Here is a 15,387-nt window from a genome sequence, read left to right as displayed (position 1 = left end):
GCGGCGGGAGGCGGCGGGGGGGACACCGGGAGCGGCGGCGGGAGCCGCCCCCGCCCCGCGCGCGGCATCGCCCCCCCCCACCCCGCCAGCGGAGCCCCCCGCTCGCCGCTCCGCCCCGCCCCTCCCGCGGCGCCGCGCGCTGATTGGCCCGCAGCCCCCGCGCCATTGGCCGGCCGAGCTGTCAGTCAGAGCCGCCGCCCCCTGCCCGCGGCGGGTCCCGCGGCGGCGGGCGCTGGCGCGGCCCCGCGCGCCCCTGTGGCGCGGGGCGCAGCGCGGCGGGCGCGGGGCCCGAGGGTCGCGGGTTCGAGCCCCGCGGGCGCGGCGGGGACGGGCAGGGTCGCGGGGTCGCACGGCGCGGGCGGTTCCTTCCCCCCGAGGGGCTGCTGCGAGCGAATGGGCTCTGGCCGAGGTGCTTGGGAGGGCCAGAGCAGCCCTGGCACGCAGCGCGGCTCCCAGCAGCCAGGCGTGCTCAGGGGGGCGCTTTGCCAGCCCCACCAGGCGATGCCCGGCTGTGGTGCCAAGGGGTGCAGGGGTGGTTGTGCCCACCCAGGGCGATGAATACTACAACAGGTTGTGACTGTCCTCCACGCCTGACATCCGGGGATGGGGAGAGCAGCCCTTGCTCAGTCACACACCTGTCCCCAGGTGAGCAGGGCAGGTGCTCCTTGTTGACACCACCCAGTGTGGCTGACCAGAGAGGACTTCTTGTGCTGGTGGAACCGTTTAGGCTGGTAAAAAGGCCCACAAAACCTCCGTCAGTCGCTCCTGAGCTGGGCAGGACTCCCTGGAGAAGCTGCTCCTTACCTTGGGCGTGGGAGTGTGTCCCACCAGTGGGACAATCCCCATGAGGGGACCATTCCCACTCTCCACAGCAATCCAGAGCCCCTGTTTAACCCCAGTCTCTCTCGACACCTGTGCTTGGCTTGCCCCAGCCACCCTTTGGGCCGGGCCATGGCTTTCCCAGGGAGCCATTCCACGGAGGATCTCCCACAGCCCATTCCCCTGCGGGGCTGGGAGCGCCCTGGGACAGCGCAGCCATCCCTGCCCTCGGGAATGGGAAGGGCTTCGGGGTCCCACAAGCCACGGGGCACATCCTCAGAGCCACGGGGAGGGGGGGGACTCTCCAGCTGGGCAGCTTTTCAGTGAGGAGGAGGAGGAGGAGACGCTTCCTCCTCCCTTCCAGACACCACAGAGGGCGGCAGGCAGGCTTGGCTCAGCACGGAGCCCGTGTGTTCTGCTCCCTAAGGAGCGGCTGGCGCCGTGGCAGACCTGAGGAAGCGTTCCAGGGGCTGTGGCAGGCTGCTCCTGGCTGCTGGGCCCGGAGCGGGGGTCACCCTGTGCTGGGGGGGCCCTCGGGAAGGGATTCTTTGGGAATGCTGTGCCAGGGGCCGCTCCGGGCTTTGTCCCTGTCCTGTGCGGCTCAGGGAGCTCTGGGAGGGCTTGTGCTGCTGTCCCGTGGGCTCCATCCCACATTCCCTGCTCTCTGCTCCCTTCCAGCCCAGGCTGGAAGCCAACAGCACTGTGGGGGCACAGAGGAGGGCTGGGAATGTTTCCAGGGTCGATGGATCCTGCCTTGGCTCTGCTCTCTTTGGGATGCAGCACCAGTCACATTCCTGCTCCCAGCACGGCTGGGGAGAGCCCAGCCCCTCCATCCCTGTTCCAGAACCATCCATGGAGAGCCCAGCCCCTCCATCCCTGTTCCAGAACCATCCATGGAGAGCCCAGCCCCTCCATCCCTGTTCCAGAGTGTTCCATGGAGAGCCCAGCCCCTCCATCCCTGTTCCAGAGTGTTCCATGGAGAGCCCAGCCCCTCCATCCCTGTTCCAGAGTGTTCCATGGACAGCCCAGCCCCTCCATCCCTGTTCCAGAGTGTTCCATGGAGAGCCCAGCCCCTCCATCCCTGTTCCAGAGTGTTCCATGGACAGCCCAGCCCCTCCATCCCTGTTCCAGAGTGTTCCATGGAGAGCCCAGCCCCTCCATCCTTGTTCCAGAGTGTTCCATGGAGAGCCCAGCCCCTCCATCCCTGTTCTAGAGTGTTCCATGGACAGCCCAGCCCCTCCATCCCTGTTCCAGAACCATCCATGGAGAGCCCAGCCCCTCCATCCCTGTTCCAGAGTGTTCCATGGACAGCCCAGCCCCTCCATCCCTGTTCTAGAGTGTTCCATGGACAGCCCAGCCCCTCCATCCCTGTTCCAGAGTGTTCCATGGAGAGCCCAGCCCCTCCATCCCTGTTCCAAACTCTCCCAGTTCTTTATTTCCCCCATCCTGACCTCGGTGTTTCCTTCCAGACTCTGTGCTGGAGGAGCCCCCAGGGCGTTCCCAAACCTTCCCTGCCGGCTGTTCTGTGCTTTCCCCACCCCTCCCTGCCTCTGCCTGCCCTCCCCAGGTTTGGTTCAGCTTCGGAGAGCTCGGCTTTAGCTGATCTCGGCTTTAGCTGATCTCGGCTTTAGCTGATCTCAGCTTTAGTTGAGCCTCCTCGCTGTTCCGGGCAGGATCAGGGAGCTGGAATCCCAAATTGCAGCCGTACCCCGGTGGGATGGCAGCTCTGGGGCTGTGCAGGGGGACAGGGGCTGGGACGGGCACAGGGCACCCCCATCCCTGCAGGGGAACGAGGAGAACAAATTCCCAGTGCTGGGCTGGAACAAAAGCCCCGGAGCAGAGCATTCCCTGGGGAATTCCCTTCCCGGCCTGAGCCCCAGCTCCGGGCAGAATCTGGGGCAGCAGGAGGGACAGCTCCGGGCCGGAGCAGCTCTGGAATCCCTGCTCCCTGCTCTCCTCCTCTCCAGCACGGTTCTGCCGAGTCACCTTTCCCAGCTCCCTGCCGGAAAGGCTCCGGCTCCCGCCGGGAACGCGGCTATTTTTAGGTGAAAGAAGAAATGAGGACGTTGGGCTGCAGAATGTGTGATAAAGACTTCATTTTCTGACAAGTGGGGCTAATTTGTTGGAAATGCTCCCTTTTCCCCCCCCCTCTTCTTTATTTCCTTATTTCATTCCTTCTCCTGTGAGGAGCCCTTGCTGGGCGCTCCCTCTCCCAAAGGCTGCTCCGGGTCCGAGCCTGGAGCCCAGACATTGATCCTGGGCAAAATCCACTGGGATCCGTCCCTGCCCACGGCAGGGGTGGCACTGGAGGAGCTTTAGGGTCCCTTCCCACCCAACCCCAGCCTGGCTGGGGTTGGGAGGGACCCTAAATCCCACCCAGAGCCACCCCTGCCATGGGGACACCTTTCCCTGTCCCAGGTGGATCCAAGCCCCAGTGTCCAACCTGGCCTTGGGCACTGCCAGGGATCCAGGGGCAGCCACAGCCGCTCTGGGAATTCCAGCCCAGCCCCTCCCCACCCTCCCAGCCAGCAATTCCTTGCCAAGATCCCAGCCCAATCTCCCCTTTCCCAGTGGGAGCCATTCCCTGGCTCCTGTCCCTCTGTCCCTTGTCCCCAGTCCCTCTCCAGCTCTCCTGGAGCCCCTTCAGGGGCTCTGAGGATTCCCTGGATTTTTCCCTTCTCCAGGGGAACATTCCCAGCTCTGGTTCCAGCCCTGGGGTCTCCTCTGGATTTATTCCAGCAGCTCCACGTCCTCCTGCTGTTGCTGTTTTCCATCTCCATCACCCAGGACTGGATTTAAAGGGGACTTTGTTGGTTTGTGTCCCGTGTTAAGGGTTTTAACCCCCAGCTCCTGCTCCTGAGAGGTTCCTGTGCCCTGTCCTGGCCCTGCCCGTGGTGCAGGAGCTTCTCCCACTGGAATCTTGGCTCCTTAATGCAGGAAAACCAAATTAAAGCCATCAAAGGGATCCCACAGTTTTAGCCCAAACGTGCAGTGGGCTGGACAAGCCCACGAGTGACAGCAGCCTGGCCGTGCCTTGTCACAGCCCCGTTGTTCTGTGCCTTCAATTGTCTTCATTTTGCTTTCTTTAGCTTAAATCTCTCCTAATTAATGCACAGCTGACATGAGCCTGGTTTTGAGCTCAACCCCACCCCAGGCCTGCATGCTTTTTGCTCTGGCTTAATGAGATCCTGGTTAAAATCGGGCTGTACTTTAAAGTGATGAAGTTGCCTGTGCCTCTGCTCTTCCCAGGGCTGCCCAGCACGGGCTCCTTGGAATTCTTCTCCTCCTGGAGGTGATGAACAGCTCGCTAATGGCCCCTCGCCTCTCCCAGATCCCTGCAGCCGTTTCCTTGTGGTTTTTGGGATCAGGGCCCGGATCCAGGCTGCTCCCGGGCTGCCGTGCCCTGGAAGGGAATTAATATTCCCAACCACCTCCTGGAGCTCGCAGGCTGCCGAGAAGAGGTCCCAAAATAGCCCCGATAAATCACAGGAAATTGGAGATATTCGCTTTGCTCCAGCAGCTGCTCCAGGAATCAAAGGGGGCAGGAGCCCAGGGGTGGATATTTGGGAGAGGGAGGTCAGGGCTCTGTGCACGAGGGTGAGAGCAGGGAAAGGAGCCTGGGCACGGACCCACCTCCAGTTCTCAGGGAGGTTTAGGCTGGGCTGGCAGTGAGGGCACGGGGCTGTTCTGTGTCTGGGGCCTGCGGCCTCTCATCCCATTCCCATCTCCTGATGGCTTCTGGTTTGCTGGATCACGGAATCCCAGCCTGGCTGGGGTTGGGAAGGACCCTAAATCCCATCCAGAGCCACCCCTGCCATGGGGACACCTCCCACTGTCCCAGGCTGCTCCAGCCCAGTGTCCAGCCTGGCCTTGGGCACTGCCAGGGATCCTGGGGCAGCCACAGCAAATCTGGGAATTCCAGCCCAGCCCCTCCCCACCCTCCCAGGGAAGAATTTCCCCAAAATTTCTGAATTTGGGGGGAATTGCTGGGGCTGGGGATTGGAATTGCTGGGGCTTTTTTTTTTTTTTTTCTTTCTTTTTTTTTAATGGGTTTTTTTGTTTGTTCTTTTTTTTTTCTTTTTTTTTTCCTTCTGTTTTGTATGCAGCTCCGTGAAAACCAACCTTGAATTGAAAAGCCTTCATTTGGCTTCCAGTGAGGAGAATAAACTGGGAAGCAGGGAATGACCTGGATGATGGGATGCCAGGCACTGAGGCAGCTCTCCACATCCTCTGAAAGGGCAGCACGGAGTGCCAGGGCTGGGCAGCAGCACAAAGGCTGCTTCTAGTGCAGGAATGCAGCCGAGGCCAGGGCGCTGCAGGGCAGGGCCAGCACCGGCCTGGAGAGCTGGGGCTGCTCTGGTTGAGCCTGGCCCTGGGTTGAGCCTGGCCTTGGGTTTGAGCCTGGCTCTGGGTGAGTGGAGCCCGAGGAGCCCTGCTGCTCTGGGTTTGAGCCTGGCCCTGGGTTTGAGCCTGGCTCTGGTTGAGCCTGGCCCTGGGTTTGAGCCTGGCTCTGGTTGAGCCTGGCCCTGGGTTTGCGCCTGGCTCTGGTTTGAGCCTGGCTCTGGTTGAGCATGGCTCTGGTTTGAGCCTGGCCCTGGGTGAGGTGGGGCCCAAGGAGCCTTGGTGGTTCTGGGTTTGAGCCTGGCCCTGGGTTTGAGCCTGGCTCTGGGTGAGGTGGGGCCCAAGGGAACCCTGCTGGTCTGCGTTGAGCCTGGCTTGGGGTTGAGCCTGGCTCGGGGTTGAGCCTGGCTCTGGGTGAATGAGGCCCAAGAAGCCCTGCTGCTCTGGGTTTGAGCCTGGCTCTGGGTTTGAGCCTGGCTCTGGGTTTGAGCCTGGCTCTGGTTTGAGCCTGGCCCTGGGTTTGAGCCTGGCCCTGGGTTTGAGCCTGGCTCTGGGTTGAGCCTGGCCCTGGGTTTGAGCCTGGCCCTGGTTTGAGCCTGGCTCTGGGTTTGAGCCTGGCTCTGGGTTTGAGCCTGGCCCTGGTTTGAGCCTGGCCCTGGTTTGAGCCTGGCTCTGGGTTTGAGCCTGGCTCTGGTTTGAGCCTGGCCCTGGTTTGAGCCTGGCCCTGGTTTGAGCCTGGCTCTGGTTTGAGCCTGGCCCTGGGTTTGAGCCTGGCCCTGGTTTGAGCCTGGCCCTGGTTTGAGCCTGGCCCTGGGTTTGAGCCTGGCCCTGGTTTGAGCCTGGCTCTGGTTTGAGCCTGGCCCTGGGTTTGAGCCTGGCCCTGGTTTGAGCCTGGCCCTGGTTTGAGCCTGGCTCTGGTTTGAGCCTGGCCTTGGTTTGAGCCTGGCTCTGGTTTGAGCCTGGCTCTCAGAGGACTCTTGCTGTGGGGAAATGAGGCCCTGACTCATCAGAGTTCCACAAAACCTGCTCAGACCCAGATTCCCTGGTGGTTTTGGGGTTCTCTGACCACGGGATGGACAAGTTCAGGCAGCAGCAGCTCCAAACAAATCCCTCACTGCTGCCTGCCCTGGCACAGGAATTCCCAGAGCAGCTGGGCCTGCCCTGGATCCCTGGGATGCCCCAGGCCAGGCTGGACACTGGGCTTGGAGCCCCCTGGGGCAGTGGGAGGTGTCCCTGCCATGGCAGGGTGGCACTGGGGGGGTTTGGGGTCCCTCCATCCCAACCATCCCCTGATTTTGGGATTTGGGCGCTCTCAGCTCCCCAGGTGTGAGTCAGCAATGGGCAGGAGAGGAGCAGGGAGTGAGAGACTGGGATAGCACCAGGGAGGGGCTGAGCTGCTCAAACCTGTCCTTGAGCTGGGCCTTGCTGAGCTCAGCGCCAGCCAAAGCCTAGGCTGGGGTGTGGGACCAGCCTCCCGAGAGCCTGGGCAGCTGGGGAAAGGGAATTGGTAATTCCCAATGACATTTCTGTGCTGCCCCTTGGAACCTGAGGTCTCCTTCCCCCTCCCTTGTCATTCACTGCTTGGTCCAGTGGGTGTAAAACACTGATGTTCCATTGAATTCCATTTTATTCCATTTTATTCCATTTTATTCCACTGAATTCCACTCAATTTCATTGAATTCCACTTGGGGTTGCTTTTCTCAGTGTGGCACAGAGATAAAGGCAGTGGGGAAGCCAAGGCCACTCAGGTTTAGAATCCCCCCATCCTGCTGTTGATGGAGGCAGCAATTCCAGCTGGTTACCAGCAATTCCAGCTGGTTACCAGCAATTCCAGCTGGTTAGCAGTGATTCCAGCTGGTTATCAGCAATTCCAGCTGGTTACCAGTAATTCCAGCTGGTTACCAGTAATTCCAGCTGGTTACCAGCAATTCCAGCTGGTTGGCAGCAATTCCAGCTGGTTAGCAGCAATTCCATCTGGTTAGCAGCATTTCCAGCTGGTTAGCAGCAATTCCAGCTGGTTGGCAGCAATTCCAGCTGGTTAGCAGCAATTCCAGCTGGTTATCAGCAATTCCAGCTGGTTAGCAGCAATTCCAGCTGGTTATCAGTAATTCCAGCTGGTTAGCAGCAATTCCAGCTGGTTATCAGTAATTCCAGCTGGTTATCAGTAATTCCAGCTGGTTATCAGCAATTCCAGCTGGTTAGCAGCAATTCCAGCTGGTTATCAGTAATTCCAGCTGGTTAGCAGTTATTCCAGCTGGTTACCAGCAATTCCAGCTGGTTGGCAGCAATTCCAGCTGGTTATCAGCATTTCCAGCTGGTTATCAGCATTTCCAGCTGGTTATCAGCATTTCCAGCTGGTTATCAGCATTTCCAGCTGGTTATCAGTTATTCCAGCTGGTTATCAGTAATTCCAGCTGGTTATCAGCAATTCCAGCTGGTTAGCAGCAATTCCAGCTGGTTATCAGTAATTCCAGCTGGTTATCAGTTATTCCAGCTGGTTACCAGCAATTCCAGCTGGTCAGCAGCAATTCCAGCTGGTTATCAGCAATTCCAATGTTTGTTTGGCAGCAGTTCCAGCTGCCTGGGGGTGCTGTGGGCTGGGGCTGCTGCTCTGTGGGATTCTCAGGGCTGGATGAGTCAGGAATTGCTCAGTCCCCCCACCCCTGGCACGTGTTGGGGGGGGGTGCTGCCATCTGCAGGGATCCCAAACCCAAAATAAAAGGGAGGCAGCAAAATGTCAAGCTCAAAACTGCTCGAAAGTACCAGAAATTAGCATTAATTAGATCCATGCTAATTAAGAACCGCTGTGCTTTTTTCCTGGAGTTGTGTGAAGCTGTTTCGTTCCATTGGGGGGGTTCTTTTTTCTTTTCTTTTCTTTTTTTTTTTTTTTTTTTTTTTTTTTTTTTGTGCAGAACGTGGAAGAATGACAGAGTTTTGTGAGGTCAGGTTGCAGTGGGTGGTCAGCAGTGTCCTGGACGGGGCCCTTGGAGAGGGATTCCTGCAGGAATCAGGGCTGGGATCCCTGGATGAGCAGGGAAGCAGCAGCAGCACGTTGTGGGAAGAGGTGCCAGCAGTGACTAAACGCCCTTCCCGCTGCTCCATCCACGCTCCAGGCCTTTATTTATAGCCCATCCCTGCAGAAGGAAGGCAGCAGGAGATGGGCCACGTGGGGATGGAGAATTCCCAGGGTCCCAGAGCTCCGTGATGTCCCTGGCCACGATCCACATCCCTGCTGGGCTCTGGGTGATGGGGAGAGCCCACTGGGCCCGAGGCTCTGGAATTCACCTGCCTCTGGAGCCTGGCATCCAGCTGGTGCAGGAGTGATGATGTTCATGTGTCCCAAGGGCTCCCAGTCCCTCAGGATTTCGTGCTCTGGTGCTTGGAGTTGGCACAAACCCCGCTGATATTTTTGTTTTCACTCTCTAAAGGCTGACTCATGTTGTGTCCTTGCCTCTGGAGCTGTCCCCTGCTGTTTCACTGATCCTTTCCCCTCCTTTCAGGCTCTTTCCCTGGCTCTGGAGGTGCTCAGGGTGGAGCCCTGAGCAGCCTGGGCTGGTTCTTGGTGGCACTTAGGGAACAATCCAGCCTGGCTGTGTTTGTGTAGGGATGGAAAAGCTGAAAAGAGCCTGAAGAGGCTTTTGCTGGGAGCAAAAGGAGGGATCCGGGAATCCTGGAGTGCTTTGGCTTTCCTACCCCAAAGTACCAGTAGATTACAGACTCCTGTATTATTTATTTTCAAATTACAGACCTCCTGTATTATTTATTTTCATATTATCACCTCCTGTATTATTTATTTTCAGTTGATGCTTCATTCTGCAAAGGAAATGAGCCCTGAAAGGCAGTTTCTCACTGAACATGGTTTGGTTTTTTTCTTGTCTCCTGTTTTCCAGACTTCATTTTATGGCAGATTCAGGCACTTCCTGGACATCATCGACCCCCGCACTCTCTTTGTGACTGAGGTAATGTGTGCACACCTCTGTTTTGGACTGGGCTGCTCATTAGACAGCTGGAGATGAAAAGCAATCTCTCCTGTGAACAGCAGAAGTAATGAAGCTGTGTTTCCAGTGGGTTTGTGTCTCACAGGTGATTGATTGCCCCAAGGAGCGCTGTTAAATCTGGAACAGGAACTTGCCCTGCACCAGGCACCAGTGAATCCACACCCCCAGCTCCCTCTGCCCCCTGTTTTTTGGCAAAATTGCCACTGATTTTGTCTTCTCAGGGGGAAAACTCCTGCAGGTTTTCATGGCAAGAATGCAGGTGGGGGGATGAGAGAGCAAATTTGAATTCCATGGGGGAGTGAACGGGGTGGGTTGTGGTGCAGCTCTGCAGGGGCTGCACTCCAGAAGATCTTGGCTGTGGTTCTTCCTCAGTTCTTGCCCTGCTTGTAGCAGGATTTGGGGATCCTGCCCCTTTATTTCCATTTAGTCTTGTCCAGCTTTACTGCAGCTCTGTGCCTCCATCAGACAATGACTGAGGCTGACGGGGAGCCCTGGGGAAGGAACAGTTCTGCTCCTGCTCTGGAGCTCTGCCCTTTGGCCAGAAAACTTTGGCATTTCAGTGAAGGACAGCTGCTTTTCCCTTTTTATTGTATCTTTCCCCCCCAATATCCACCCTGAACCTCCTGTCCCTGTTCCCTGTTCCCAGCCCGACCCCCCGGCTGTCCCCTCCTGGCAGGAGCTGTGCAGAGCCACAAGGTCCCCCCTGAGCCTCCTTTGCTCCAGGCTGAGCCCCTTCCCAGCTCCCTCAGGAACTCTCCAGCCCCTTCCCAGCTCCCTCAGGAATTCTCCAGCCCCTTCCCAGCTCCCTCAGGAACTCTCCAGCCCCTTCCCAGCTCCCTCAGCCCCTCCTGGTGCTCCATTCCCTTCCCAGCACTTTTTAAGGGCTGAATCTCTCTGGCCCTGGGGGGAATTCTTCTGCTCGTGGCTCTCCATGGGTGCAGAGGGAGTTTGGGCTCCTGGGTGAGCTCTGAGCTCAGTTCCTGCTCTGAACCCCTTGGGGTGACCCCTGGCTCAGCCACACTCTTCTCCACCTTCCCCTGGTCACCTTTTCAAACCTTTCCAGGGTTTTGGGAGGTTGGCAAGGGTGTGGATTCAGAGGGATCAGTTGGTGTAACTCTGTTTTTCCAGACAGCTTCTGATGAGGTTCTTCCAGGAAGGTGAAACCCAGGGAATAAAAAGAACAAAGTCTGAGTGGCCCAGTTTTATCCTGGGTCAGAACTGAGCAGTTTTGGGTCCCAGAGTGAACCTCAACAAAGCAGGCAGGTGTGGTGTCCATCTCTGGGGCTGGGAAGGACAGGGCTGAACGTCAGGAATGGCCAGGGGGCATTGCAGGGAGGGAAATGCCCTCTGTCCTTTCCTCTGGGGGGTTGAATTCCATGGCAGGGATGCCTCGGGACACCTGAACATCCCTGGGGATGTCCCCACGAGTTCCCTTTGCCTGGACAAGCCTCTTGGCAAAACAATCACCCGGGTGACTTCTCGGGGCCCAAAATCTGCTTTTGGCTCGTCCTGCCCACTCTGCTCTGTGTGTTTTCCATAATTTGGGCGTGCAGATGTAGAACTCCGAGGGTTTTTTTTTTTTTTGCTTTCCTTTGGTAACTGAGGGGGCAAATGAAAGGCAGGAAGGGTTTGCTGAGCCCCAGAAGGCAGCTCCTTCCCTCTGACAGATGGCTGCAGCTCCCAGGCCCGGGGCTCCCAGGGAACAGACAAATCCCTGCCTGCCTTGGAGGAGCTTGCTGGCAAAAAAAAACTGAGGAGATAAATGAGTGTCTACCAGGAGTGGAGGTGAACCCCATGGCAAATGCTGGGAAGTGTGGTTATTGTAAATGTAGGTGGCTTTGGTGGGAAGAAATGATGATGTTTGATTTTAGTTTAGGAGGTTGAATGATTTCTTTATTATAACTATACTATAATGCATTAATATATTGTTTAAAGGAGATATTAAAATTATATACTTATCTTTTCTAACTAACAAACAACTTGTGACCCTCTCTCTGGAGTCCAGACAGAGGTGGATCAGATTGGTTATTAGGTTCAAACAATCTTTCCTAGAATCTAATCAAGTAATTACTTGATTAGATTCTCCAAACACATTCCACATGGGAAAACAAGGAGCAGAAATAGAAATAGTTTTCTCTTTTTTTTCTTCTATGAAAAAATCCTGAGAGAGAGAAGAATGTGCCTGCCACAGGTGGTGATGTTTAATTTTTCTCCATCCTGTTTTTGGTGGCTGTGTGGTGAGCAGGGAGGGGTGGAGGGGTCATGTAGTTTTTTCTAAAGCAGATTCTGTTGCCCTGATTTTAAAAAGTGTTTTCTTTTATAGTTCTTTTGGAAGTGTTAAAGTTCTCATAAAGCTTCTTTAGCCTTCTGATAATGTTTACATGTTTGAGAGTCAGAGGTCCCACACAATTTCATGCATAAATAGAATAGTTTCCATATTTCTCTGTGAGTACAGAGAAATGATGGATTGATCTTTGGACCAGTGTGGTTGGAGAGGTGGCAATTCCATCCTGCAACCCACGGTCACCTTTGGAATTCTATAAATACCAGATGTTCAAATAAAACTAACTCTTTTTCTCCTTTAAACTTCCCAAACTTCTGGGTGCTCATTTCGTGTCCAAGAGCGACACGGACTCCTCAAATTAGAAACTTCCTCGTGTTCCAGGGGCTCTTGAGGAGGGAATCCTGGGGGGATGGCACCGGGCTCTGCTGTACCTGAGCCTTTGTCCACCTGCCCCCGTGGCACTGGGCACAGCTGAGGGCAGAGGGGCTCAGCACGGCCCTGGCCTCGTGGCAGTGCTGCAGTGTCACCCTGATTTTTTAAGATTCTCTAAAGCATTCTGAGTTTACGTTCTTGTAGCAAACTTTCTCAGACAGCTTTCTGTAAATAACTTATTGGTTTGCATTCCTTCACAGATGGGGAGAGATTTGATGGACTGGTGGTTTGTGCAGTGTCGTTGGAGAGGTGGCACCTTCACCTCCCAATCCACTGGCACCTTTGGAAAACCATAAATGCTGGAGTCAGAGGAGATAAATTAGTCTCTTTACCGTGCCAATAGCAGCAGCTGGCCCCGTGCTCCCTCGTGTGCTGCAGTGACACTGCAGCCACCTCTGGGCACGAGGTCTGGGGGCTGCCCCTCCAAGGAAACCATCCCTTGGCAGCTGCACACGAGCGCACTCCTCCAAGAGGTGGGAAATGTCTCATGGCACTGCTGTGCCCAGGGTGGGGGTGCAGGGCCTGCCTGGGGGCGAGGGAGGGTCAGATGATTGGAATCATACTTTTAATTGAGTGCCATGGAGAAGGTCCATCGGGGGCAGCAGATGCTGTGACCAGGTGCACTCAGCCCGTCTGACATCAGCCTGGCCACACTGTTAACGCTGTGGGGAGCGCCAGGAGCTCCTGGTGAAATCAGAACCCAGGAGAGCTCCGAGGGGCTGCCTGTTCTCTGCTTCTGCTCCATCTCATTGTTCCCAGCCCGGCTCTGCAGAGCATCTTGCATTCCCATATTTGGGGCTGAAATGGAAGCAGGATTAGATGTATGTTATTTATACGAGCCATACCTTCTTACTCAGCAGATTGACTGTCTGTGTTTATTCAGTGTCACATCTGCTGGCTCCACTCGAACAAAAAGTTTCTGGCTCCCGTTGTCTGTCGCCGTGGATCCGATACAATGGGGCCAGCTGGAGTCGAGTCTGCCGTGCGTGCCATCCCGGGGAGCAGGGAGACACCGCCCCGAACGGGGCTCTGGCCACAGCTGCATCTCCACGGCCACAGCTGTGCTGCTGGTGGCCACCCTGGGGCTGGGCGACATCCCCCGAGCCGCGGCTGGGCCGGAGGTGGAGCCCGCGGGGCTCGGGGCACGCTGCCATCACGCCCAAAATGCCACTGTGAGCCCCGAGTGACGGCCAGGCTGTCCCGTGGGGGTCCCCCAGAGCCCCGTGCCTGCCCGGCCCTGGCGCTGGCGCTGCTGGCACAGGCACCTGCCTGGCTCTCTGTGCCACAGATGGGCTCCGCAGGCTGCTCCGGCCGGGTGGGACCCATGGGGGACACACGGCTGGGCTCTGCCAGGCAGGGACAGCCCTGCAGCCAGGGGACGAGGGCACAGCTCAGGTGCACGTTCAGGTGCTGGCCACCAGCCCAGGGCTGGGGCTGATCTCCTGCTGGCGTTCTTTCTCCTCCTGAGCACCAGCCTGGGGAAAAGGAGGCTCAGGGGGAATTTCGGGCTCTGCACAACCCCCTGGAAGGTTGGAACCGGGTGGGACTTGGGATGTGCTCCCAGGGAACAGGGACAGGAGGAGAGGGAACGGCCTCAGGGGAGCCTCGGGGTGGGCATCAGCCAGAATTTCCTCGTGGAAAGGGGGGTCAGGAATTGGGATTGCCCAGGGCAGGGCTGGAGTGCCCACCCCTGCAGGGATTTCACACCCTGTGGATGTGGCCCTTGGGGACACGGGGCAGTGGTGGCCCTGGCAGTGCTGGGGATGTTTGGGCTGGTCTCAGAGGGCTTTTCCAGCCTGAGCAGCTCTGGGATTGTGTGGGTCTGTCCCTCACACTGCTCAGGGGCTGGGTGAGGGTGCAGCAGCTGGCAGGGCTTGTTCCATGCCCTCCTCTCCAGAAGGTCCCTGGAGGTGCTGTCCTGGCCCCCAGTGACTCCAGTCTGTGCCCAGGAGCCCCTTGGCACAGGGCTGGAGGGCTCGGATCCAAGCCCCACCAGAGATCCCATGGGTGGAGGCTCATCCCAGCTGTCGTGGCACATGCACAGCCACTCCTGAGGCTGAGGGACCAGCCCTGGCCCATTCCCTGTCCCATCCCAACTGCAATCCCAGCCCTGTCCCATTCCCTGCTCCATTCCCAGCTGCAATCCCATTCCCTGCTCCATCCCAGCTGGAATCCCATTCCCTGCTCCATCCCAGCTGGAATCCCAACACTGGCCCATTCCCTGCTCTTTTCAGAGCTCCAATCCCATTCCCTGCCCCATTCCCAGCTGGAATCCAATTCCCTGTCTCATTTCCTGCCCCATTCCCTGCCCATTCCTAGCTGGATCCCCAGCCCTGGTATTCCCAGCTGGATCCCCATCCCTGCTGTTTCCAGCTGGATCCCCATCCCTACTGTTTCCACCTGGATCCCTATCGCTGGTGTTTCCAGCTGGATCCCCAGCCCTGTTATTCCCAGCTGGATCCCTATCCCTGTTGTTTCCAGCTGGATTCCCATCCCTACTGTTTCCAGCTGGATCCCCAGCCCTGGTGTTCCAGCTGGATCCCCATCCCTGGTATTCCCAGCTGGATCCCAAGCCCTGGTGTTCCAGCTGGATCCCCAGCCCTGGTATTCCCAGCTGGATCCCCAGCCCTGCTGTTTCCAGCTGGATCCCTATCCCTGGTATTCCCAGCTGGATCCCCAGCCCTGGTATTCCCAGCTGGATCCCTATCCTGCTGTTTCCAGCTGGATCCCCAGCCCTGTTGTTCCAGCTGGATCCCTATCCCTGGTATTCCCAGCTGGCTCCCTATCCTGCTGTTTCCAGCTGGATCCCTATCCCTGGTATTCCCAGCTGGATCCCTATCCCTGGTATTCCCAGCTGGATCCCCAGCCCTGGTATTCCCAGCTGGTTCCCTATCCTGCTGTTTCCAGCTGGATCCCCAGCCCTGGTATTCCCAGCTGGTTCCCTATCCTGCTGTTTCCAGCTGGATCCCCAGCCCTGGTATTCCCAGCTGGATCCCCAGCCCTGGTATTCCCAGCTGGATCCCTATCCCTGTTGTTTCCAGCTGGATCCCCATCCCTACTGTTTCCACCTGGATCCCCATCCCTGGTGTTCCAGCTGGATCCCCAGCCCTGGTATTCCCAGCTGGTTCCCTATCCTGCTGTTTCCAGCTGGATCCCTATCCCTGGTATTCCCAGCTGGATCCCCAGCCCTGGTATTCCCAGCTGGATCCCTATCCTGCTGTTTCCAGCTGGATCCCCAGCCCTGTTGTTCCAGCTGGATCCCCATCCCTGGTGTTCCAGCTGTATCCCCATCCCTGCTATTCCCAGTTGGATCCCTATCCCTGGTATTCCCCGCTGGATCCCTATCGCTGGTGTTTCCAGCTGGATCCCCAGCCCTGGTATTCCCAGCTGGATCCCCAGCCCTGGTATTCCCAGCTGGATCCCTATCCCTGTTGTTTCCAGCTGGATTCCCATCCCTACTGTTTCCAGCTGGATCCCCAGCCCTGCTGTTTCCAGCTGGATCCCCAGCCCTGT

General features: G+C 57.4%; 1 protein-coding gene across 1 annotated transcript in view; it reads left to right on the top strand.

Annotated features, from left to right (window-relative positions):
* Positions 1-15,387, top strand: part of SFXN5 (sideroflexin 5) — a 107,759-nt gene that overhangs the window by 178 nt on the left and 92,194 nt on the right. Inside the window, 1 exon segment of the mRNA XM_053939917.1 lies at positions 9,051-9,119. Coding sequence (XP_053795892.1) covers positions 9,051-9,119 — 69 coding nt within the window.

Source organism: Vidua chalybeata, chromosome 4 (assembly GCF_026979565.1).
Source record: "Vidua chalybeata isolate OUT-0048 chromosome 4, bVidCha1 merged haplotype, whole genome shotgun sequence".
Taxonomy (NCBI): domain Eukaryota; kingdom Metazoa; phylum Chordata; class Aves; order Passeriformes; family Viduidae; genus Vidua; species Vidua chalybeata.
The sequence above is the reverse complement of the archived record's forward strand: the minus strand, read 5'-3'. Positions and strand labels throughout refer to the sequence as shown.